This window comes from Myotis myotis, unplaced genomic scaffold (genome assembly GCF_014108235.1).
Source record: "Myotis myotis isolate mMyoMyo1 unplaced genomic scaffold, mMyoMyo1.p scaffold_m19_p_12, whole genome shotgun sequence".
In the NCBI taxonomy this organism is placed as follows: Eukaryota; Metazoa; Chordata; class Mammalia; order Chiroptera; family Vespertilionidae; genus Myotis; species Myotis myotis.
Window position 1 is genome coordinate 71,659,649 of NW_023416316.1, and position 26,484 is coordinate 71,686,132.

A 26,484-nucleotide genomic window follows, 5' to 3' on the forward strand; every position below is an offset into this window, starting at 1 on the left:
AGCTCTTCCCTGCGGCTAAGTTGAAAAAGGTAGTAAAGATGTATGTAGTGCCGGGTGGCAGGAGGCCATGGAAGAAGATGTATGGGGTTTTGAAGTCAGAACCTTACCTCCTATCTCTTGCTGCCTGACAAGCTGTGGCCTACTCATTTAGGCACTCTGAACCTCAGTTTTCTCATCTATGAAATGGAAATAATACAACCAATGCCATAGGGTCTTTTTTTAATTAAGTGAAATAATGTATGTAAATATCTTAAAGAAATGGTAACTAGATAGCTCTTAAATTTCAGAAATTGCTAGAAATAATAAAAATGCTAAGCTATAAATTTGAAAAATTATGAGGTAGTTTCCAATTTCATACAGGTAAGCTTTAACCTTACTTTAATTTTGGTCCTATTCTCTGTGTGAAAGGACCCACTTTCACACAAATACATCTTCAGTCTGCCTCAATAGTAGTAGTCCAAGTTGTCAGTTCAGTGGGCAATATAAGATGCTTGCATTTTTTATGGTTTATTAATAGTAAACTGTCAAGTAGATCTTTTCAATTTAGTGATACCTGAAAAGTTTTGATAATCAGACCAAATCCCATTTGAAAATCACTATTTAAAGAATAATAGTGATGAACCAATGTATATAGCAAGAATCCATTTACAAATTAGATAATTTGTTGACCAGAGTCTCTCTTTTTTTTTTTAATTAAATCTTTATTGTTCAGATTATTACATTTGTTCCTCTTTTTTTCCCCCCCATAACTCCCCTCCTCCCAGTTCCCGCCCCACCCTCCACCCTCACTCCCCACCCACTGTCCTCATCTATAGGTGCACGATTTTTGTCCAGTCTCTTCCCGCATCTCCCACACCCCTTTCCCCCCCAGGAATAGTCAGTCCATTCCCTTTCTATGTCCCTGATTCTATTATAATCAACAGTTCACTCTGTTCATCAGATTATTTATTCACTTGATTCTTAGATTCACTTGTTGATAGATGCATATTTGTTGTTCCTAATTTGTATCTTTACCTTTTTCTTCCTCTTCCTCTTCTTAAAGGATACCTTTCAGCATTTCATATAATCCTGGTTTGGTGGTGATGAGCTCCTTTAGCTTTTCCTTATCTGTGAAGCTCTTTATCTGACCTTCAATTCTGAATGATAGCTTTGCTGGATAAAGTAATCTTGGTTGTAGGTTCTTGCTATTCATCACTTTGAATATTTCTTGCCACTCCCTTCTGGCCTGCAAAGTTTCTGTTGAGAAATCAGCTGACAGTCGTATGGGTATTCCCTTGTAGGTAACTGAGTTTCTTTCTCTTGCTGTTTTTAAGATTCTCTCTTTATCTTTTGCTCTTGGCATTTTAATGATGATGTGTCTTGGTGTGGTCCTCTTTGGATTCCTTTTGTTTGGGGTTCTCCGCGCTTCTTGGACCTGTAAGTCCATTTCTTTCACCAGGTGGGGGAAGTTTTCTGTCATTATTTCTTCAAATAGGTTTTCAATATCTTGCTCTCTCTCATCTTCTGGCACCCCTATAATTCTGATGTTGGTATGCTTGAAGCTGTCCCAGAGGCTCCTTACACTATCCTCGCATTTTTAGATTCTTTTTTCATTTTGCTTTTCCGGTTGGGTGTTTTTTGCTTCCTCGCATTTCAAATCATTGACTTGATTCTTGCGCTCCTCTGGTCTGCTGTCGGGAGTCTGTATAATATTCGTTATTTCAGTCCGTGTATGCTTAATTTCTAGTTGGTTCCCCAATATAAGATCGAGGGTCTCATTAGTTTTCTTGTAGATCTCATTAAGTTTATCGGCAGCTTCTAAACAGTTCTTGAGAGACCTTAAAAGTGTGGTTCTGAACTCTATATCTTCCATTGACAATTTTGTCCTGTTTCTTTGTCTCCGCATTTTGTTATGCTTCCTTGGTGCACCCCCTAGTGGTCTTTGTTCGCAGTCTTATAGTTAAACCGTGATTGTTGTAGCTAATACCAGGGAGGGTTTGACCTCCAGGCCAAGTGGCTATGAGAATCAGCTGTGTCAGCAGTGAGAGAACTTCTGTCCTCTAGGGAGGTGCTAATCTGGCGTTTGCCTGAGGCTATCCGGCAAATGCCTCAGTGCAGGGCTTGAGCGGGGTGGGTCGCACAGGATCAACAGGGTGGGCCGGAGAGAGCAGTTATGGCGGCTCTCAGTCCTGTCCCCAGGGGCTCTGCCTCTCTGAGTCCCAGCACCTGCTGCAAAGCTCAGAGAGAAAGCTGCACTCGCTCTGACCGAAGCCAGACAGTCCCGCTTCTCCCGTTTGAGTCTGGGTCCCTAAAGACTCGCCTGTATCTGGAGCTCAGAGTCTGCGACTCCCTCCCGATTGAAAACGCCAACCGCGCCCTCCGCCACCAGCCCGCTCCACGCACTCCGCACCTCAGAATTTGACTTCAGCACTGTGCCTCCTCTGAGTGTCCGTATGCGTTTCTCTTTCCTCCTAGTTGTAGGACTTCCACTCAGCCAGCGTTCCTGTGGTTCTGGGTGATGTCCCTTCCGTTTTTTGGTTTCACTTTTGAAGTAGTTGTTCAAAGCAGCAAACTCCGGCGTTAACCTATGCCGCCATCTTGGTTCTCCAAATTTGTTGACCAGAGTCTCTTAACTTGCAACCCATACTTTTTCATACTGGATTTGCTGGGTACATGGATTTTGATAATGTTGGGTGTCCACTGTCACTGTTCTGCACAGATCATATTCTAGTCCGTCACTGTCTTTCTTGAAGAACCTTGTGAGAAAGCCAACACTATTCCTGATGTAATTTCTAGTAATGCAGCTTAAGGCCACATTAATATTTTTATTTGTTTTTTACTGAACCATCTGAATCTTTTGTTTTGCCTCTGCTGATATCATGTTACATCTCTCCTCATCTCATACCAAGTACTATTAAATCTTGGGGGTTCCAATGTTTTGGGGAGCCCTGTTGAATTTCAGGCATTACGCCGGGGATGGAGGGGGGAGTTGGTATCTTTTTGGATCCTGCCCTGTTTATTTAACGTTACTCCTCTCAGGTTCCTGTGACCCACATCTTTGGGTAGACTGCCTGATGTACCTTGTACGTAGCCATTTCTTAGGTCTCTGTCCATTTGTGCAGTCAATAAACATGCATTTGGCTACAGGCCAGGCACTGTGCTAGACACTTTCAAATTATTACCTCCTCTTCATCAAACTGTTGTGAAGTAGGCATTGGTAAAGTCATTTTATTGGTGAAGAAATTGAGGTCCAGAGAAACTAAGGAATGTGCTACACAGCTTTTAGAAAGTAGAAAAGACAGCATTTGAAACCAGGCCCAACTGATTCCAGAGATCTTATTTTTTGCTAAATTGCAATAACTCAGCATTTATTAATAACCATGTGTGGGGATTTTTGCTGAAGACTTTACATCTGTGTCATGTTGAATTCTCACACCAACCGTCCAAAGCAGGTGTTTTTATTCCATTTAACACATAGGTGGCTGAACTGCAGATAGCTCAAGAACTGAAAATGCCTCCTGTTGTCCCCCTCATTTGGTTAAAAACCTATGGATAATGAACCTCACCTTTGCTCCAGTTGGGGTTTCTCCATCATGTCCACTAGAATCTCTTGAGTGTCCTTGAAAATGTTTTGTTGCAGTCCATACTTAAGCCCTGGAATTTTCCCAGAGATTTAAGCAGCTAGGTAGGGTTGGTTTTTTTTTTTTTTAGAGCCCTAATCATAATGCAAAATTTAGGCCAGATTTGGATAAGGAGATTTTTATCTTACAGAGTTTTTGAAATCCTAAAAAAAAAAATAGTAGCTAGTTACCCTGCTCTCAGTCCATGGAGCTGGAATGGTCTAGGTTTTGTGATTTCACCAGTCTTTTATCCCATCTGTAGGATCACCGATAACATCCTGGCCATGGCTCGCCCGTCCACTGAGCTCCTTGAGAAATACTGCGTCATCGAGCAGTTTCGGAGGTAAAATGTCATATTGTTCATACACTTTAATAAGCCAGCTCATGTTTTCTCTTCCATTGCTTTTGGCATCGATGGAAAAGTGTTTTCATTTTAACAATAGGTGTAAAGAATGTATTTCAAATAAGATATTTGAGAATAATTCATACTGTTTATTAATGCTAAAAGTGATTACTTTTTTTAAAAATGCTAGCTAATTCCCAGTATGACTCATTCTTTTCTTTTTCTTTTAAGCCATGGCTTAAAAACAGTCATTAACCTGCAGCGGCCTGGTGAGCATGCCAGCTGTGGGAACCCTCTGGAACAAGAAAGTGGTTTCACGTACCTTCCTGAGGCTTTCATGGAGGCTGGCAGTAAGTCCTTCCACCCTTCTCTCCAAGACAGTACTCAGAGACTTTGGTCTGCTCAGCTCTTAGCTTTAAAAGGTGATGGAAATAACTGTGCAGTAGTAGGGCTCCTAAACATGAAGATGAGCTCACTTTAACTTTAAAGAATGCTACCATTCTTCTGTGGTATTGCTGTTGAAAGGGCAGGCTTTCTTCTTCTGTGAGAGGGACCTTGAAAGGAGACCCTGTAGAAATAATGGTAACATTTGATTAGTGATTGCATTAACATTAACAGTATGTCAGACCTGTTATCTCATTTTATCCTTAAAGCAGTCTAGTAACATAGTTGTTTCTGCTTCACCCAGGCTTAGCAAGTTCTGCTTTGCCCAGTCACACAGCCTAACTGTGTTAGCAGGATTGGAACCCAGGGCTTGCTAATGCTTTTGTTGCAGCACAGCAGTTCTCCCCCTGGGTAGGATGCTAGGATTCCTTATGTGACACTTTCAGAAGCTCCTTAGTCATAAGAACTTCAGGGTGGGATCCCACCAGGTTAGAAAGGATCAACCTGTGCGATTTTAGAACTTTTTTAAGAAGCTTTCATCTAGCTTTTTTCCCCACTGGGTGGAAAAACCTGTACCATCTTCTGCCGTTTATCAGTCATTTAGACTATGTTTAACCAGGATTATGCTTTCTCTCCAGAGCTGAGGCATTTGCGTGTAGATTACTGACTTTATTAATTTGCAATCCTGCTTTTCCATAATTCTTTCTGTCTGAGTTTCAGCAGGAAATGCCTAAAGTAATAGGGAATGTGCTTTGTAAGAAATGTTAACAATAAACTTACTGGAAATGTAAAAAGCCTATTATTCCAGGCCTACACATCTAGTGAGATCTGCGTGCCTTACAGTTTTCTACTCTTCATGAACTCACTCACTTCACATCTCCTTGGAAATATTTTTCCTGTATGTTGATGCTTTTTTCCTATTCTCTTTTCATTGCCCAGTTTATTTCTACAATTTCGGATGGAAGGATTATGGTGTAGCGTCGCTTACCACCATCTTAGATATGGTGAAGGTGATGACATTTGCCTTACAAGAAGGAAAAGTAGCTATCCATTGTCATGCAGGGCTTGGTCGAACAGGTAAATTCTAGGAGGTTGTTTTATTGCCTTGTAGTATATTTAAACATATAAAGAATAATATTTTTTAATATCCAATGTCTTTAAAAATAATAATGAAAATAGCAAGCATTGTTTTACCTACTGTTCTAAGCATTTTACACTTACTGTCTTAATAAATCTTTAGCAACAATGTGAATTTTGAAAAGACTAAGCAATTTGCTACATCAAGTAAGTGGAAGGGCCAAGATTTGAATTCATGACTGTCCGAATTTTGTTTGTGAAGGAGAGTCTATTCATGCCTAGAATTCTATATAAAAATCAATTATTTTACTTAAACAGGCAGCAGAATCTCAGTGTCATGCTGGTATTGGACAGAAATAAAGACTGATGAGTTGGAATCTTCATTACCATTTGGTTCAACCATACACCTGAGCTTGACTCTGGCCGTAGTGTACCTGTGTACCTGCCATGGAGTCTCCCACCTGCTCAGGAGCTTCGTTAGGGGAATGTATAATGTTTATAATGTTTCCCTTAATGTAAAGTGCTTATAGCAATATAGTGTTATATCATGGTATGGAAAAAAAACACATATTCACGTAGAGACAAGTCTATAAGAAGAATTGTCCGGGGGGGGGGGGGGGGGAGGGCAATAGATTGCGAATGTGACTGCTTCCCAAATTTAAAAATGTCCAGTTTGGCAGAATGCCAGGCAGGAATATTCCAGCAACTGATGGCAAAGGCAGTGTATGGGTCCATTGGATGGAAATTTTCAGAAACTGTTAAATGGGAAATAGAAGCAGGATTTTATTTCTCCCATGTTAGAGTTGAGCATAAGCGGATAAACATGCTAGATCACCTCCCCTTACTCCCCAATTACTCAGTCATTCCCCTATTTCACACTCAGTGATTCCCCCCAACTCCACACTGACTCCCCTTACTCCACACTTAGTCATGCCCCACTCCCTCCGCAATTACTGCATCATCCCCCCCTTACTCCACACTTAGTCATCCCCCACTCACTCCACCATTACTCCGTTATCCCCCGTTACTCCACACTTAGTCATCCCCCACTCACTCCACAAATACTCCGTCATCCCCCGTTACTCCACACTTAGCTTCACTGCGACAATTTCTGTGCTTCCTCTGGGTACAGTGTGCACTGAGTGTTCTCAGTCAAGGCAAGGGGTACCATATAGACAAATAAATATATAAACACCTATGCAAAAAGTTACAAAGTTATATTATCCTTAAAACGTTTTCCTATTTATATGGTTTCTAAAAACATATAAAATTTAAATAATCTGAGAGTGATAAATAAAAATATATATAAGCTTTTCTCATCTAGTTTTTTCTTCTTCACTATGTAGGTGTCTTAATAGCTTGTTACTTAGTTTTTGCAACAAGAATGACTGCTGATCAAGCCATTATATTTGTTCGGGCAAAGCGTCCCAATTCCATTCAGACTCGAGGACAGCTACTGTGTGTGAGGGAATTTACTCAGTTTCTGATTCCTCTTCGCAACATATTCTCTTGCTGTGACCCCAAAGCACATGCTGTCACCTTAACACAGTATCTGACTCGCCAGCGGCATCTACTTCATGGTTATGAGGCGCGACTTCTGAAACACGTGCCAAAAATTATCCACCTTGTGTGCAAATTGCTGCTCGACTTAGCTGAGAACAGGCCCATAGTGACAGAAGCGGTAGAAGCACCCGGCCTCTCGGCCGAAATTGAAAAAACCGTTTCTGAGGTGGTCACAATGCAGCTGGACAGAGAGTTCCTGAGGCACGGCAGGGAGGCGTCGGACTCCTTCGCTCCCACTGCAGTGGCGGCGGATGTTGAGAATCAGGATATGATTCTTCCCAGTGAGCAAGAGTTTGACCCTCTGTGGAAGAGACGGAATGTAGAGTGCCTTCAGCCCCTGACTCACCTGAAAAGGCAACTCAGCTACAGCGACTCAGATTTACAGAGAGCCGAGTCACTTCTGGAGCAGTCAGGGACCCCGTGGACAGCATCTGCTCAGATCTCATTCTGCCACATCCCTAGGCAGCGGATGCCCATAGGCCACTGTGACACCCCACAGACTCCACAGCTGGATTTCAATAAGGAAATGCTGGTCCACAATACATTTTCTTTCTGGAATCCAACTAAATTTGGAGGCTTAGAACGACTGAAAGATGACGGGTCACCAATTTTCCAAAGGAAGAATATTCCAAAGGAAGTACAGCGAAGTAGAACCTTCTCTTCAGGTGTTTCAGGTTCATCCAACCCTGGGGAACCAGTTACACCCAACGTTGCAGATATCCCTAAGAAACCACACTGTTCTCCCCAGCAAGGGACCCCATGTCAGTGTGAAGTTCATGGTGGCCGCAGCAGTCCTGTGGACTATGGCTCCAGCCCCAAAGCACAGTCCTCGGTTGAACCTAAAACACAGAGCAGCAAAGATGTGCCTGAAGTCGCTCCACACACTGCTCTACAGTCTGAACTCAGTGTTGAAGAAAGGAGAATACTGGCAGCCAAAGCCCTGGCAAACTTAAGTGAGTTTGCAGAAAAGGAGGAAGTGAAAAGGAAGGTAGAAATGTGGCAGGTATTTGCATTTCACTTAATTACATATGCAAAAACATCATTCATTTTCCCAAATTTACTTGTATAATTATGAAGACATGTTTGTTATCATACTTCCGAACTTCAGGTTTCTCAGCTGTAATCGGAGCCCAATGTCATAGAAATGACAGACTTTCTTCAGTCTCCTGTGGAAGAAAGCACTTAGCACTTGGCAGGGTGCCTGAGAGAGAGAGGCGTGGATGGGACTGATATTAGTAACTTCCTTCTTTCTTGCTGGGTTTGTGGGATAGACTGACAGACAGATGTACAGGCCATAGCAGACAGCTGTAAACTGACCTGAAAGATCTCTAGGCCAACCCAAGGCCTAGCAGTGAGAACACTGACACATAAATGAAATCAGAACAAATTCTTTTACAAAGGTCATCCATACAAGTGTTGAGTGAGGTCTGGAGGGAGCATGACAGATGCCATTTGCTCAGCATTCCCTCTGCAGACTCCCCGGTCCTGCCCCAGTGGCACCTGTCAGATCTGTAAAGCAAATGGAAGCAACTACAGAGTACCTGTGTGCCATGGGTTTCTGAGGTTAAGTCTTTTGGGTCCCTTTCTTGGCTTTTACTTGAAATTTAAAATGTTAACCCTTTTTTGAGTAGTACTTTCACTAGAAAGACAGTCTTAAATCAACCACACACTCTGCCCTGAATGAGCAGCTGATCTAGAGGAAAGGCAGGCCTTATAAACTTAGTTATCAGAACAGATCAACTGCCCAATGTGGGGCTGACCCAGGGAGGCCTGGCTTAGTGAAATCTTGCCTTGTTAGCCCATAATCAACTACAAGTTATTTGTATAGCAGCTCTTCTGTATCCTGCCATTAGTGAAGCAGGGTGTGTACGCTTCTGAGGAGGGCCAGAACCTTCCTGCTGCAGGGGAAGGAAAATAGACATGGAACCTCGCGTCAGCTTGTAACTGTGACGGGAGGAGAGCGCCTCACACACTTTTGCCATCAGAATTGGTTTGCTCAGTCAGTAGTTAAATGTGGTGGGTTGATGTTGTTTTTTTCAACATGAAGCGTGTTCTTTATTCCCTACTCATACCTGAACAAGCCTTCCACCCAGGGGCCAGGTCTTGCTGCTGCATTGCTGTATGTCATGGTAGCTAGCAGCAGACCCTTTAGCTTCCAGTGTGACAGCTCATGCCCCTCGTGGGCCAGCCCCCTCTGTGCCCACACTGCTCAGTGTGGTACATAGGCCACATTGTTTCAACATGTAACATATATGAAAGCATTTTCTAGAGGTAAATACTACTGTTTTGTTTGGATAGGTTTGCCTTTTTTTTTTCTTTTTTAGAGTTTATTATAAGCCTTTCAGTAATAAAAACAAATTAATTGAATTCTGGAAAGAGTAAACTAAGAGGGCTTCTGGTCAAGATGGCGGAAGGTAATTGCCTTCTCCCACAACCACATCAAAATTACAACTGAGCTACAGAAAAACCATCATTCAAAACCGCCTGAAACCTAGCTGAACAGAACTCCTATAACTAAAGATATAAGGAAGAAGCCATGTGAAGACTGGTAGCAGGGGCAGAACTCAGAACAGAACAGGTTGGTCCTACACCCATAGTGTGACAGTTTTAAATAAGGAGGGATATCTCCACTGCAGAGGTCCCCCCTGAGGAGCAAGTGGCCCAGCCCCACACCGCATTCCACCAGTCCTATATTCCAGTCTAGGAGGAGGAGTTCCCATAACTTCTGGCTGTTAATCCAGCACAGATGGTGACTAAATGAGATGGAGGGCTCCTGGAGTCCCAGGCATTCCACTTAAAGGGCCTGTGCATAGACTTAGACTCACAACAGCTTAAAATGTGCCAGGAACATACAGGAAGGAACTACAGGGAGCAAGGGCTGGAGGGGCAGCTTTCCCCTAGACAGAAGTGCTGTCAGAGACCATATTTCCTTTGTTGAGCCCTCCCCCATAGAGCCTGCAAGTGGACATCATATCTGAGTCTCCGTCAACCTGGCTAACACTGTTTTATCTTCCCTGGTGATTCCCTGAGACCCTGCTCCACCCAAATTCCAGGCCCACCCAAGCTGTTTCCAGTGGCTTTTCTATACTAACAGCCTGTCTTGGCTCATGCTGCAGAGTTTCCTAAAATCTCAAACAAGCAGCATCTGGCCTCAGCATGCCCCGTACCTCTTGCTAAGTGGCCCCTAACTTGACACTATTGGCAGCCAGCCTTGGTAGGCAGCTTGGCCTCTCCCAATCACCTTCAAGCCTAGCATAAGTAGCAGCCATCTGCAGATTGCTTTGTAGCTCATGTCCGGTGGCCCTGGGCAGGGCACAGGCAGCAGCTGACCTTGCCCTGCACCTTTTGGAGGCCCCAGAGCCAGCACACCTGGTGGACAGCTTCAGAACATGCCAAAGCACCACCCAACCACCTCCACAAGTGACACACTAAACCACACTCAAGATGTGGTTGGTCTCAGTGGGCATCAGATCCCCACTGAAGCAAGTCCTGCTCCATGGGGTCAGCCCCTGCACAGCAGATCCTCCATAGAGGTCATGGCCAGTCTTTACGGCAAAATGGCCTGTGGGTAAGTTTTTCCCATTGGCATACCAATAGCAATACATTACAACAGGAGGATGCACACAGTTCACACGGACACACCGGAGAGGCTGTGCCACTGGGTTCTTTAGGACACCTGCTACATAATGCCACTGCACCAAGACTAGGAGACAGCAGCTCTGCCTAACACATAGGAACAAACACAGGGAAGCAGTTAAAATGAGGAGACTAGGAAACATCCCAAGTGAAAGAACAAAATGCCAGAAAAAGGAACTAAACAAAAATGGAGACAAGCAATCTACCAGATGCAGAGTTCAAAACACTGGTTATAAGGATGCTCAGTGATCTCAATGAGAACTTCAACAAAGAGATAAGCATAAAAATGGAGAGAGAAAATGTGAAAGAACCAGTCAGAAATGAAGAATACATTATATGTAATCAGAGTATGAGCAGAGGATCAAATCAGTAATTTGGAAGATAAGGAAGCAGAAAATACCCAAACAGCAAAAAGAAGAATTCGAAATAGTGAGGGTAGTATAAGTAGCCTCTGGGACAACTTCAAGCATACCAACATTCACATCATGGGGGTGCTGGAAGGAGATGAGAAAGACCAAGGGTTTAAAAACCTGTTTCAGAAAATGATGGAAAACATCCCTAACCTGGTGAGGAAATAGACATACAAGTCCAGGAAGTACAGAGAGTCCCAACCAAGATGAACCTAAATAGGCCCACACCAAGACTCATCATAATTTAAATGCTGAAGGTTAGGCCCACTATGCCTGTGCACTGCGCCCAGCATGAGGGTTGTAGTTCTGATCGGTGGTGGGAAGGACAGCTGTTACAATATGATGCAGTGCATTGCTGCTGTGCATTAGATTGTTGTTTTAGCAAATCTAAGACCAGCTGAAAACCAAGTGGGGTCAGGTGAACTGGATAGCTACATGTATCAGACAGTGGGTCCTCATGCCATTGATTTGTATGAAGAAGCAATGGCTCTTCCCCCTCTGTTGCCGTACCATAAGAGGAAGGAGTGTGGGTACAGGATGAGTGTACACCAAGTGTGAAGGTGATGAGGCTGAAGATCTCCAAGAGCTATGAAACTTCAGGAAAAAAAAGTGGAAGGAATGTCAGTAGGTTCTGTACTTTCTGGTTATCAGCATGTTTAGTAGAAAATGTGTGTAAAGGCTTAATTTTCAGCCTTTAGCTTAACTTTGGTAGAGAAACAAAAATCTGCTCTGAGCGACGACAGGCTCTAACATTCAGGCAATCATCATAAAAGTAGCAGCTTTGGGTTTAGACCCAGATACGCATTTAGGAAAAACCCTACATCAAATGGAGCCTTATCTCAGTGCTTTCTAAGAAATATGGAGTCCATGTTTGTGGAGAATGTTAAAAGTTCACATTGGATTGCCCTCTATTTAAGAAGAAAATAATAAGAAGTAGTCATACATTCAGCTGATGCATTTGCACCTGTGGCTTAACTACCCTTTTTAGAATTGCACTTGGCGGACAAGGTGTTCCCAGTGCCTGACAACTATAGAACATCTTAAAAAGTATTTTTGATCATTTACTGAGCTGCCATTTTTATATGAAAAAAATTACATAGCATTTTCTCAATTATTATGTCCAGCTTTACCTCATTACAGTTTTCGATTCTAAAAAATACAGATCAGCCCTGACCGGTTTGGCTCAGTGGATAGAGCATCAGCCTGCGGACTCAAGGGTCCCAAGTTCGATTCCGGTCAAGGGCATGTGCCTTGGTTGCGGGCACATACCCAGTGGGGAGTGTGCAGGGGGCAGCTGATCGATGTTTCTCTCTCATAGATGTTTCTAGCTCTCTGTCCCTCTCCCTTCCTCTTTGTAAAAAATCAATAAAAATATATTTTAAAAACATATATAGATCATCAGCCCTATCCAGTTTAGCTCAGTGGATAGAGCATCAGCCCACAAACTGAAGGGTCCCGGGTTCAGTTCTGGTCAAGGACACATACCTTGGTTGCAGGCTCGATCCCCAGCCCTGGACAGGCACATACGGGGAGGCAACCAATCGATGTGGTGCTCTCACATCAATGTTTCTCCCTCTCTGACTCTCCCCCTCCCACTGTCTCTAAAATTCAATGGAAAAATATCCTTGGGTGAGGATTCCCATCAGGAAAAGTTAATAGAACCATTTTGTTGTTGTTAATCCTCACCCAAGGATATTTTTTCCATTGTGTTTTTAGAAAGAGTGGAAGGAGGTGAGGCGGAGAGAGAGAGAGAAACATCAATGTGAGAGAGACACATCGATTGGCTCCTCCTGTATGCACCCTGACCCAGCTGGGGATCACCTGTAGTCAAGGTACATGCCCTTGACTGGGGATTGAACCTGAGACCTTTTGGTGCACAGGCCAATGCTCTAACCACTTAGTCATGCTGGCTAGGGCAATAGAACCATTTATTAATTGGGGAAATGTGAATGCCTTCTTCATTATGTTGTCAAGTTACTCTGGATTCACTCTGACTTTTGTTAATATATTCTATTCATGTCTTTTTTTGATATGTGCCTTTTTAATTTTTTTTACTTTTGCTTCATATACAACGCTCATTTCTATGATATCTTTTCTTTCATCACACAGGTTTATTTTCCTCTTTATCTCTTTCCTGCTCTCATCTCTGCCAGTAATATCATGGTGCAGAGGCATTTGAAAATGAGGGTGAAAAGACAATCGCTTTATTTAGTCAATCAAATTTATTCTATTGGGTGTCACCAAAGTGCTCTATCGTTTTTGTTTTCAGCACATTCATTATTTCAACATTATTGGACTATATTTCAGTGAGGGAGGGAGGGAGGGTGGGAAGGAGATAGGGAGGGAGGGGGAGAGAGAGAGAGAGAGAGAGAGAGAGAGAGAGAGAGAGAGAGAGAGAGAGAGAAACATCAATGATTGATAGAGAATCATTGATCGGCTGCCTCCTGGACGCCCTCTACTTGGGATTGATCCCACAATCGGGCATGTGCCCTGACCTGGCTCATAGATTGACACTCAACCATTGAGCAGCAACTTTTCAGTATTACTTGTGCTGACTTCAGACAACTTTTTTTAAAATAGCTAAAGTTGAGCAGATCATAAAGTGTTCCCACATACCCACTTCCCCCAACACAAATGCAGTTTCCCCATAATCAACATCCCCCACCAGTGTGGTTCCTTTGTTACCATTGATGAATTATGGTGTAAACTGTGAATTTTGTGGGATTATGATAGTACATGGACATATGGTTCATAGTTTACATTATGATTCCCTCTTGGTGTTTATTGTACATTGAGCAGATACATAATGACATGTATTCATCATTATGTATTATACTGAATATTCTCACTGCCCTAAACATATTCCATGCTCCACCTATTCATTGCTTATCCCCACTGCTTCTGGCAACCATTCATCTTTTTACTGTCTCCATAGTTTTGCCTTTTCTAGAATGTCATATAGTTGGGTTAATATAGTATGTTGGCATTTTAGATTGGCTTCTTTCACTTAGTAATGTGCATTTAAAGTTCCTTCATAGCTTTTCAAGAGTTTTTAAGTGCTAAATAATATTCTATTAACTGGATATACCAAAGTTTATTTATACATTCACCTACTGAAGGACATCTTGGTTGCTTCCAAGTTTTTGCAATTATAAATAAAGCTGCTATAAAACAAAAATAAATAAAATGTTAAAGATTAAAGTCAGATAATCTTCAAAGCAGCAAGAGAAAAGCAATTAGGATGCACTTCCAGTGTTGCATTGGTGGCTAACGCTACCACTAACCCATTGCAGCTGATGCCTCTCTCACAGCGGTTCTCAACCTGTTGGTCGCGACCCCTTTGGCGGTCAAACGACCCTTTCACAGGGGTCGCCTAAGACCATCCTGCATATCAGATATTTACATGATGATTAATAACAGTAGCAACATTACAGTTATGAAGTAGCAACGAAAATAATTTTATGGTTGGGTCACAACATGAGGAACTGTATTTAAAGAGCCAGAAGGTTGAGAACCACTGCCTAGAGCTTGTGGATAAGTGTATAGGCTCAAGAATTCAAATGGTGATGAAGAGTGATAAGAAATTGTTGGCACACTTCTAGGATTTGATGACTTTGTCAATATGGTACTAGAAGATGTCACTGAGTTTTAAATCACACCAGAATGAAGAAGGATCACTAAATTAGGCCAGATTTTGCTAAATAGAAGTAATATAACAATGCTGGTTCCTGGAGGAGAAGGACCTGAAGTATGAATGGATTTCTTTGACTTACGTTAGATTCTGTTTTGTCTTATACTGACAATAGAATATCATTTTTTTTAACCTTTCACTATCTAGATTTTGTGAAGCCATGTTTCCCGTTAAAGGGGAATGCTTTGAAGAGGCATTGTAAATGCCATTTTTTAAGTTAATCATGTTTAACTTGGGGGGAAAAGAACATTAAAGACTAAAATAAAGGTGGTTTGGGTTAATTGTCATTTTATTTATTATACTGCAATAGCCATTGGAACAAAGCTTATGGTCATTTTGTCAGTTGCTCTCTTGTCATTTTACATCTGTTTCCTTATTTATAGGACCATTTGGTTCTCAAAAATTGTTCCAAACAGAATGGTGAACTTTGAATTTTGAACAGGTGCATTTAACCTGAAATTATTCAATTCAGTTCAAACTGTGATGCTTTGAAATTAGGATTTTTCTACTGCACTCAAGTTTCAGTACTTCTCTTAAAAACAAACAAGTAATCTGTGCACATTGTAGAAATGCAGACAAATGAAAACATCATACTTTGATGTCTATTCTCTTAGACTTTCTCAGTACACATTTTATATTTTAAAAAACTTTTTTTCCCTGCTTATGCTGTTTTGTGGCCTCCATTGAAGACTTTTTAAAAATTTAGGTGGTGAATGTCTTTCCATGTCATATTTCAGCAACATTAATGTGTGCACAGTATTTCATTAAATGGGTTTACCATAATTTATTAGCCTGTTATTATTGGCCACAGTAATCTAACTAAATCTTTATACATTTTCATTTTTCTTAGAAAACGTTCAGAAGTATGTACTGTCAAAAGGTATATATTGTCATGTTGCTAACAAAACATTTATAATTGGTTTTTTATACTTTACATATCACCATTGGCTATGTTCTCTCTTCTCTCATTGTCATTGTGATAGGCAAAACTTGGTATGTTTAAAATTTTCTTTATTAATTTTGTATTTTGTATTTTGATTATGTCTATGCGGCTTTTGCCATTGAGATGCTTGTCTAGTTTTTTACTAATTTGTAAGAATTTTTAATAGGTTCCTCTCACTCATGTATTTTGCAGGTAAATTCCCCAGTTTGTAGTTTGCCTGTTAGAGGTACATTTTTTGACATAAATAAAAAATATTTTATGTAGTAAAAAAAAGAGAGAGAGAGAGAGAGAGAAAGAGAGAGAGAAAGAAAAGCAATTAGTTACTTAGAAGGGAGCTCCCGTAAGACTGTCAGCTGATTTCTCAACAGAATCTTTATAGACCAGAAGGGATTGACATGAAATATTCAAAGTGATGAAGAGCAAGGACCTTGCAGCCAAGATTATTCCACCCAGCAAAGCTATCATTTAGAATTGAAAGACAGATACAAAGAGCTTCCCATACAAGAAAAAAACTAAAGGATTTCATCACCAACAAACCAGTATTATAAGAAATGTTAAAGGGTCTTCTTTAAGAAGAAGGAAAAAAAGATAAAAAATATGAATAATAAAATGGCAAGAAATATATATCTGTCCATTACTTTAAATGGTTTAAATGCTTCAATCAAAAGACATCAGGTGGCTGAATGGATAACAAAACAAGACCCATACATATACTGTCCACAGGAGACTCACCTCAGATCGAAAGACAGATACAGACTGAATATAAAGGGGTGGAAAAGATAGTTCATGAAAATGGAAATGGGGAAGAAAAAAAAGCTGGGGTAGCAAAACTTATACCAGACAAAATAGACTTAAACAAAGGCTATAACAAGAGACAAGGAAGAACCCAGCAATTGCACTTCTGGGTATTTATCCAAAGTAACACAAAGCACTAAATCAAAAAGACGTATACATCCATAGGTTCATTGCAGCAGCATTTACAGTAGCCAAGATATGGAGCAACATGTGTCCATCAACAGATGAATGGATAAAGAAATGGTGAATACGTACAATGAATATGACTAAGCCATAAAAAAAGAATGAAATCTTACCATCTATAACAATATGGATGGACCTAGAGCAGTGGTTCTCAACCTTCCTAATGCCGCTACCCTTTAATACAGTTCCTCATGTTGTGGTGACCCCCAATTCCATTGTCACAAATTGAACATAATTAAAGCATAGTGATTAATCACAAAAACAATCTGTAATTATATATGTGTTTTTCCGATGGTCTTAGGCGACCCCTGTGAAAGGGTCATTCGACCCCCAAAGGGGTCGCGACCCACAGGTTGAGAACCGCTGACCTAGAGGGTGTTGTGCTGAGTGCAATAAACCAGACAGAGAAAGACAAATGTCAGACGATTTCACTTATATGTGAAATCAGAAAAGGAGAACAGGCAGAACAGAAACAGATTCATTGATACAGGGAATATTGATGCTTGCCAGAGGAGAGGGGACTTGGGGGACTGGGTGGAAAAGGTGAGGGGATTAAGAAGTAAAAATTGGTAGTTACAAGCAGTCACAGGGATGTAAAGTACAGCATAGGGAAAATAGTCAATACTGTATGGTGTGTGATGGGCACTAGATTATCAAGGTGATCACTTTGTAAATTATGTAAATAGGTCTGATCTTTATATAACTTGAAACTAACATTGTACATCAACTATAATGAAAAATAAAAAGTCATTTAAAAGAAAAAGTAAAATGAACATGATTTAAATGGCATAATGCGCCTTGTCCCTATACTAGGCCCTTTCATGTCTTTTATCTCGTGATTTCACAGTAATACTTGGAGGCAGATGATCTTATTCACAGGTTCTTTGTTAATCTATATAGTCCTTATAAATTAAGTATCACAGATGGGGGAACTATGGGTCCCAGGGATCACATGACATGCTTGCAGTCACATGGCCCAAATGCCCTAGAGCAGGATACAGCTCATGTGTTTAATACTTTTCATCGTTCTTATGTCTTTCCTAATCCCACTGAAGATTTCAGAAAACATATTGATGTAATGGTCATTTAATAAGAGGGTCTTTGAGTTTTGTCGTTTCTGCCCAGCCTGTTTTCTCAAGTTGACTTATTTATACCAGAGGACCCTGGTGGCATGAAGAAGCATCACAGACTGGGTGGAGTAGACCTGGTGGGAATGCCTGTTTTGCCCTTTTCTCAATTTGGGCTCCTGGGCAAGTTATTTTATCTTTCCTGAGCCCCAGTACATTTGTCGATAGAGGGAATTGGGTTGCTGTAGAATCAGAGGTAAGTAATGTATCAGAGTTCCTATCATAAGGAAAGCGTTCTACAATTACAGAATGGGTGAATGAATGAATGGTAGCAGTTACTATGCTTATTACTATTGCAAGCATATTCATTTACTAAAACATAAATCTGAAATTAAATGTCCTGTCAGAAATTACAATTTTTATCTCACTTTCCTCTGTTCTCTGTGAGGCAAAATTTTAAAATCACCTGCCTAAATTATCTCCCGGCATGTGGAGTAGTGGCAAGACTTCCTAGTTGTTTATACCCCATCAAATTTCAGGGTACAGTGCTTATTGTTTGTTAAATGCCACATAGGATTCTAAAGAATTTGAAATAAGTACATTTATCAACTTTTAGGCATTTTGGGGAATACACTTTAAAGTTTCAGTCAGAAGCTTTTCCTTACCCCAGGTTAATTTGCCAATGTTCTTTTATTTATAATTTTAATCTACCTTTCTACTTCATTGCAGCAAATATTTCTGATTTGTTCCCCAAGACCCTGAAAGGCAGGCTCCCTTCCTGAGCTGTTGCTGTGGTTTCTCAATGAGGTGGAAAGCTTAGGTTAATAACTAAGCCATTCTCTGCACTGGGAGCTTTAGGAGGCCTCAGGCTGCTCAACACCTGTGGGGCAGGGATGCACTTTATAGAGGGAAACAGGCTTAGAGAGGTTCAATATCTCAACCCAGTGTGCCTCCTGGATAGCTTGAGGTTCATCAGATGTCAGATGGTGCCTGCTTCCTCTCCCTCCCTCCCTTCTCTCTTCCTTATCTCTCCTCCCTCTTTCTCTTTTTTTCTTCCTTTCTTTTTAGAAAGAGCTAAATTCCCGAGACGGAGCTTGGGAAAGAATATGTGGTGAGAGGGATCCTTTCATCCTGTGCAGTTTGATGTGGTCGTGGGTGGAGCAGCTGAAGGAACCTGTGATAACCCAGGAGGATGTGAGCATGTTGGCTGACAGATGTGCAGATGCTGCAGACGCACTGTTTCTATTAGAGAAGGTAAGGTAGCTGCTGGGCCAAGTGATGCAGTTAATTGTGTAAGTTCACACACTAAAAAAAACCATTGTAAAAAGGGAATTCATATGGAATCACATATCTGGGTCTAATTTAAGTTTCTGTGTTTAAGTTTTTCCAAGAAATACCCAGTATAAACATTTAGAAGATACAAAAATAAAAAGAGAAATGCCCATAATCCCAGGAAAGCCACTTTAAACATTTTCACATCTTTCAGACTTATGACCACGTATGTTAACTTGATAGAAATCATTTCATATACAACTTTATGCTTCATTTTTGCTCAAAATTGTAACAGGTATATTTCCATGTTTAGTGTAACATTTTCATAGATATTAACTTGATGGACAGGTAATACTCTAACACTGTGGAGATATGTTATAATTAACCATTTTCACTTTCAAGTATTCGTTTCTACTCATTTACCATAAGTGTACAATGTGAAGAGCTGTGAGGTAGGTTGGAACATGCACTCATTTGTATTTTCTGTGAAAGGGAAGTGTGTCATGTACATATGTATGTAGTCCATGTATAAAAGGTAGAAGACTATAAAAGGAAAAACAAGAAATGGATAGATAATGATGGTGATTGCCTTAGGGAACATACTAGGAGACAATAGGTCTAGGGAGGGAGGGAAGGAGACTGACTTGTCATTGTAAATCCTTCTTACAATTTAATATTTTTAACCAGAGAGAAATGTTACATTTTATTTAAAAATAGGCTTTGTTTTTATTTTAGGAAACTATTATCTCATAATCAGCCTTGCGTTACCTACTGTGCTGCTGTGTCTCCCGTTTCCACATCTGCGCTACTGCTGGTCACGCAGACACGCAGACACACAGTGGTGTGATGCACGGCTTTAAGATGAGATGTTTCCTGCATTGGGAGACCTCTTAGGCTGGTTTCTCAGCAGGTAAATTACAGAGATGAGCCTGGAGAAGGGTTGAGGGAGGCAGTTACCCTTCTTGGGTGGTGGCGGGCCAGGCCCTTGCTGAACTGTAGATTCTGTGTTCACCTTTGTTCATCCCCCTGGCCCGGAAAGGTAGAGGATCTGTTTTACTGAAAAGGGAAGGTGACATAACTGCCCCAGGCACGCAGCCTGTGGCAGAGCAGGATTCACGTTCACGGTTCTGGCACAGCGTGTGCTCCCATCGTCACTCACTCCATGCCCACGGGTAGGCGTTGGCATCATGTCGGGGGCTTACTTCTGTCAGCGTCACTGTTGTGATTATGTGTGCTTGAGCAGGTGTCCAGGTGCAGCCAGTGGCTCTGAGGGCCATGTGCACGGGATGCCCACTGTGCAGGGGTGGGGCTTCTCCTTTGTTTCTCTGAGGGCAACCCCAGGAACCAAGTCTGGACGCTTTGTCAGAGACCTTTCTCCTAAGCTCCCAGGCTTCCTGGAGGCTGCCCGATTTCTCCTGACACCCCGCCGTCCTCCAGTGTCTGCAGGAAGCAGGGCGAGCAGGTCCCTGGTTGCCATGACATGTCAGCATACACAGCCCAACTGACGCCGTTGTGTCCAGAAACAATAAGAGTGGATCATCCCTTCAGTTCACTTCAAGAAAAACATTTCATTTGAAATTGTGCTTCATGTAATAACTAAGCAGCTCCTGAAAGCATTCAGACACGTAACAGTAAACACTGGTAGAGCCCTTGGCAGAGAGTGTAGTGTTGGAGGTTATAAGCACTTGGTCACATGCCAGTTCCTGGCACTCCACTTGCTTTGAGTTTATTTCTTGAGGCATTTTTCAAAAAAACTTGTTTGATTTCGATTTCTGCAAAAAAACAGGGCCAACACCAGACTATTCTTTGCGTGTTGCACTGCCTGGTGAGCCTGCAGCCAGTTCCCGTGGATGTGGAGGAAGCTGTCCTGGCCCACGCCATCCAAGCTTTCACCAAGGTGGGTGGCGCTTTCCCTCCTTCAGACCACAGCAGCATGATCTTTGCAAGTTAGAATCCAGAGGTCAGCTGCCTCCTCTAAAATAAAACTGTTAGCTACATCTCCTCTTCGGGGAAATGTGTTTGACATTTCTTAAAAGTAGTTGCAGACTTTTGGCTAAAATTGCCCATTTTCTAACAGTGATATTAGAAAAAGCTGACCTGTGAGGTTTTTTTGTAGAACATTGAAACAAAGAGCTTTTATAAAGAGAAACAGTTGGGTATTGAGAAAATATTTTAAATGTTGTGCTAGTAGGAGTCAGAGAATTTTGTTGTTGAGCCAGTTCTACCTTGGGTCTGAACAAGAAATCATCTAGTGAGAATTCAGTGTCCAGCATTGACGATTAGGTAGTGTGTTCTAGTTGGCAAATCCTAAGCAGAGAGTAAGAAACGTTTCCTTCTTCTGCACATCCTTCTGGCTTATAACAGTCTTTCCTGGCTGAAGAAGAGTCAGGTGCCTGCCAAGTGAAGAGGTTTCCCTTACCCATTCAGCTAATTTTTTGGTACTTCTCACTTATGATATGAAAATGTCATTAAACAAAGAACCCAGCATTTCAATGATGGTGTCTGTGGTAAACACTAATGATGATATCAGTCATTATCGGTAATTCACCAGTCTCCTCCGCCTCCGCTCTTTCCAAAGTGATATTATTCCGGCAGGCTTTCTTGTTCCTCATCTGGAGCTTTATGGCACTAAGTTTCCAGAGTCAGCAGCGCAAACCCCAGTCACATGATCCTTTATGTCTATATTTTATTACATTTTCATAGGCCTTCATAGACCAAGAAGCTGCTTGCTGTGTGGGGAAGGCTGTGGTTTGGTACTTACCAAAGTAAACAGTGGAGACTGTTATTAATGTTAGTAAGTTTCTATAAATATGATAGACAATATAATGAATGGTTAAGATAAAAATAAGTGTCTGATTTAACTGAAAATGATACTTAATATTGGTCTGTCCAAAATTCTTCACAACTCCTTTTGGCCTTTGAGGGAGATACTAGTGAAGAGTTAAATATACCAGCTGTTCCAAATCTGTCCATAAAAATGTCAGGAGAGAGTCCTTGGGCCTCTCCCCCTGTGCACAATCATAAGAGCAGTGAGTGACAGCTCTTGTCCTGGGCTTCCTGTGTAGAAAAGGCCGTGTCTCCCTTCACGCAGAGCTCAGCAGGCTTGCTGCAGCCCCGCATTGAGATCCTCGGCTATGGTGCAAATGCCCTGCTTGTGCAGCGTCCACCTGTGCCCTCCACATCACCCCCATGTGACCTGGAGGGCAAAGGAACCCACATGTGATTATGTTGTTCAAGTTACAAGGTTGTTAGTCTCCAGCCCAGCAGTCTAGTGTCTCCTTCCAGGGTCCCCAAGCCAGCAGATGTCAGCATGTGAGCAGAGTGAAATCCCAGACGCTTCCCAGCCCTTCACAAGGGGATGGCCCTCCCTCCCTCCAGGAGCAGGAGGAGGGGGTCACTGGCCAAGGGATCTCATCCTGTCACAGGAGTCACATGTGTCTTTGCGGGTGGGGTGGAAGCATGGTCATTGCTCTAGTTGTCCATCCTGCATCACTCCTAACCCTGTAGTACAGTGAACTTGGGCAGATAGTTTGCCTATGTGTACATGGTGCCTTCCCACCAAGGAAACGGCTACATAGGCTTTTATGTGTGTCACACCCATGTCAGGATCTCATATATAGCACTCACCGAAACCCTGAGGCGATGGGCATGCGGCCTCCTCTTATAGAGAGGCCAGAGATGACCCGAGGCTGCATGGCGGGCAGGTGGAAGGCCAGGCTCCTGTCAGGCCACCCCGGTGCAACACTGGTAGCTAGTGCACGTTGTTTTCATGAGGAGGCCTTGCCCTTATATCATCAGTGACCAGGTTCTGGTTCCAAAACACACTGCACACTCAGTGTCGACCGGACTCCTGACAGTGTATGAGTAGACTACATATGCGGGCACTAGATTTAAGTCTTTGGGTGTTCATTGACCAATTTGTCATTGATGTAATTAGCAATTCTAATATGTAGTTAAAATTAATGTAAGAAATGTATTGTGTGTATTTTTTAAATATATATTTTTATTTATTTCAGAAGGGAAGGGAGAGGGAGAGAGAGATAGAAACATCAGTGATGAGAGAGAATCCTTGATTGGCTGCCTCCTGCACGCCCCACACTGGGGATTGAGACCACAACATAATCATGTGCCCTGACCGGGAATTGAACTGTGACCTCCTGGTTCATAGGTCACCGCTCAACCACTGAGCCACGCTGGCTTGGCATATTGTGTATGCTTTTAAATTTATATATAATTTTTCCCTAACCGGTTTGGCTCGGTGGGTAGAATGTGGCCTGAGGACCAAAGGGTTCCAGGTTCAATTCCAGTCAAGGGCACATACCTCGGTTGCAGGCTCCTCCCTGGCCCGGGCCCTGGTCGCGGTGCATGCAGTAGGCAAGTAATCAATGTGTTTCTCTTACATTGATATTTCTCTCTGTCTTTCCCTCTCCCACTCTCTCTAAAAGTCAGTGGAAAATATCTTCGGGTGAGGATTTTAAAAAGTTAATTAATTTTAAAAATGTTATATATAATTTTGCTAATAAGTATTATTTTGTCCCCATCCCATTTCTTTTCTCCCAAAATAGACTGGTTAAAATTCTTGTTTCAGTGTCCTGAATATAAATTTTCTTTGTCACCAGGTTCATTTTGATTCTGAAAATGGACCCATAGTTTACAGCACCCTAAAGAAAATATTTAAGCACACACTTGAAGAAAAAAGAAAAATGACAAAAGACAGCCCTAAGCCTGGTGTTTAGGGCAGCCGACTTTCCCTTCATTGTGAATATTTCAGACCAGAAGACCCAGGCGGCGTTTCTGCTCCTAGAGGAGCAAGGTCAAGTGCAGAGCTGCTTCATCTCCCAGCACTTTGCTTCATGCTCGTGGTTGTGCTAAGAATGACTGCTTCTGTTTGGAGCAATTCTGTATTTTAAGATATCGTTGAGCTACATTTTTATGTTGAAAAATTGCCATAAAGTTGGTTCCGCTTTATTTATTTAACTGAATTAATATTGTTGTATTACTATTTTAAGTAATGTATGTTTACATCCTTATTCTTTTTGACATTTTGGAAAAAAGTTGTAACGCTTCTTTCCGAAACAATTATCCTGTTGACAGAACTCCTACCATTTTTACCAAGTAGATGTCAGTAGTAAAATCTGAGTGTGTCCATCCCCTGATGCATGATGTAAGGAAGTCACCAAGTGTCTTAAACCAAGTGTTTCTTATTTCTTAATAAGAAGGTTGTTGATACAATGTTTTTAAAGGATTTTTTCCAATTGTTGAAATCTTTTGTGTTTTTTTCTTTTTATAAATGTGGCAAAGCGTTTAAAAATATATTCTTTTTCAGAGTAGTTTAGTTTTATTGTTAAAGAAATGACTGTGAGATGGTTGGGGTTTTTTTTACTTGTAGAAAGTAGACTTGCTCAGGCTTCTCGACAATGTTGCCAACCTTTGCTGTCACAGGAGACAGGAGTGGTTCTCACACATCAGCCTTATTCCCACTCCCCTGGGCTGCTGCTGAGTCAAATAGCATCTTCACAGAGGAATTGGGCTCAGTGGCCGGCGCTGTGGGAAGCTGCTCTGAAGCAGGACGCCACAGAAAGGCCGGCCTCCAGGCACTGCAGCCCTCCCCAGTGCCATGTCTGTTCATGCTGACGGGGTGATAGCGTGACATCTGGCCCATACCTCCCAGTCTGCCATTCTATAGACCAAGTTGCCTTTGACTGCCTTTTGACTAGAACAAGTAAGATTTTTAAATTGAATTTGACCCACTTAGGTTATATTCGCCCTACTGGCTTTAGATAAGAACCTAAACTGGTTTCTTGTAGAACCAAACCATCAGTCAGCTATTGAAGCCATAACTAATATTCAAATGAACAGGTGGGGTACCTAGGCCAGGCCAGAGAGGACCGAAGTTTTTCCCAATAAAGGTGATATTAATCAAACCATTTTCAAACTAAAGAAACTACTTAATCATAAAGACAGAATGTCAGGAAAAGCTAATTAACAACAAATGAAATTTCTCTAACTTCTGCATTTGTGAATCAAGCTCTAGCACATTAAAAATATTTTAGTCATTATCAGTCTTACTAACTCTGCTGGCAAACACTAAATGCCATTTCCTCCCACACTGTTTGCATTTTCTTAGGAAATCGAATCCAATGAGTTTTAATGAACCAGGTTGTCCATTCCTGATATTTCTCATTTTCAAGTGCCTGATTTAGGAAATTAGGAAAGAAGACAATTGCATTTTATCCAAAGATATGTTATTAAAATGTTTTGTACCCAAAGAGATGTCTGTTCTCTTCTCATTCATTCTCATGTGGGCAAGTGGCACCACGGTGTGTCTGATGGTGTGACCCCCAGTGCGCCTCTAAAATCTAAGTACACCCACTCACAAAGGAGAGCCGGTGGGAGAGCTCATTAGGCTGTGTACAGTTACTGTATTTATTTGAATAAAAGTGAAAATAACCCAAACGCTTATCTTTTACTTCTTCAGCTTGAGAGTCACGCACATCCTGATGCAGTTGGTGGTTAGACTATCCTGATGGGCAGACTGAGCTGTAGGCTGAACAGGCAGCTAGTCAAGCTCTCCTCAATTCCGACTCTGTGAGTTCAGAATGACCAAGGGTGTCAGGGGACCCGGGTTGGAGAATTCTAAGAGGAATGGGCAAGGAAAATAAGGCTGACAAGATTCCCTGACTTCCTGTTTTTGAATGGATGAGGAATTCTTTGTTGCCCAGAGAATAGAAATCTACCTATAGGAAGAAGTTACGGGTTGCAAAATTCAGCTCAGCACAAGTAGGGAGGACCAAGAGCAGGCATTCAGAAGTCCCTACCCCAGGGAGCACATGCATTGTCTTGCCTATTTCTCTTACCAGACCTAGAGAGGAAAGACTCTTGCCTGAGGAAAGAATCCCACCCATTCTGAGTGACTTTGAACAATGCCTTCCTCCTCCTGAAACCACCTGCCTATGGAGCTTGGAACCAGGTAAAGCTGCTCAGCACAGAGGGCCCCATCAGGGACCCTGAGGCCCTCTTAGCATTCGACTCCATGATGGCATCATAGAGCCTCAGCTGGTCCGTAAGTGCAGTGAAGATGCCCCACATGTTTGGTCTGGAAAGACTGCACTGGCTGTGCTGCTCACAGGGCCTCTAGCACAGCACACTTAGGACGTGAACGATTTCTGCCACTTCTGGGCTTTGCTACTTTATAGCATTGGCTGATGCTCTTTGAGATAAAGTAATGCTGCTTCAGAGATTGCTTTGTCTATTTGCATAACTCAAAAGTACTGTGCCGATCAGCTTAGTCATATCTCTAACCAGCCTCCCAGTATTATCTGAGAAAGAGTATGTGCTGTCAATCACTCTAGATTCCATGAAAATAGCAATAGTCATAGTTAATAGAGATAACATTCCTATTTTCTCTTAAATGGAGAATGCTTCTATGTCTGCTGCTATATCAGGCTCTTCTCTAGATGTCTGGAAAATGTTCCAGAAACAGTGTCTTATAGACAGAGTGCATGCCTCAAGCTCTTGATA

The 26,484-nt window shown here is 41.9% G+C and overlaps 1 protein-coding gene and 1 pseudogene across 9 annotated transcripts in view; both read left to right on the plus strand.

Annotated features, from left to right (window-relative positions):
• PTPDC1 (protein tyrosine phosphatase domain containing 1) overlaps window positions 1-25,232 on the plus strand; it is an 81,076-nt gene extending 55,844 nt beyond the window's left edge. For 4 of the 9 annotated variants that reach the window (XM_036331386.1, XM_036331389.1, XM_036331390.1 and 1 more), the window contains 8 exons: window positions 3,862-3,942; window positions 4,174-4,364; window positions 5,266-5,403; window positions 6,750-7,969; window positions 15,554-15,583; window positions 18,760-18,945; window positions 20,750-20,860; window positions 23,583-25,232. In XM_036331386.1, the coding sequence (XP_036187279.1) occupies window positions 3,862-3,942; window positions 4,174-4,364; window positions 5,266-5,403; window positions 6,750-7,969; window positions 15,554-15,583; window positions 18,760-18,945; window positions 20,750-20,860; window positions 23,583-23,699 (2,074 nt within the window). In that variant the 3' untranslated portion in view covers window positions 23,700-25,232. Of the gene's footprint in view, window positions 1-3,861; window positions 3,943-4,173; window positions 4,365-5,265; window positions 5,404-6,749; window positions 7,970-15,553; window positions 15,584-18,759; window positions 18,946-20,749; window positions 20,861-23,582 lie in introns of those variants that run through there. The other 5 variants (XM_036331388.1, XM_036331383.1, XM_036331387.1 and 2 more) reach the window with 4 other exon arrangements.
• On the plus strand, window positions 7,977-12,266 carry LOC118667632 (annotated as a pseudogene).
• Window positions 25,233-26,484: the final 1,252 nt, after the last annotated feature.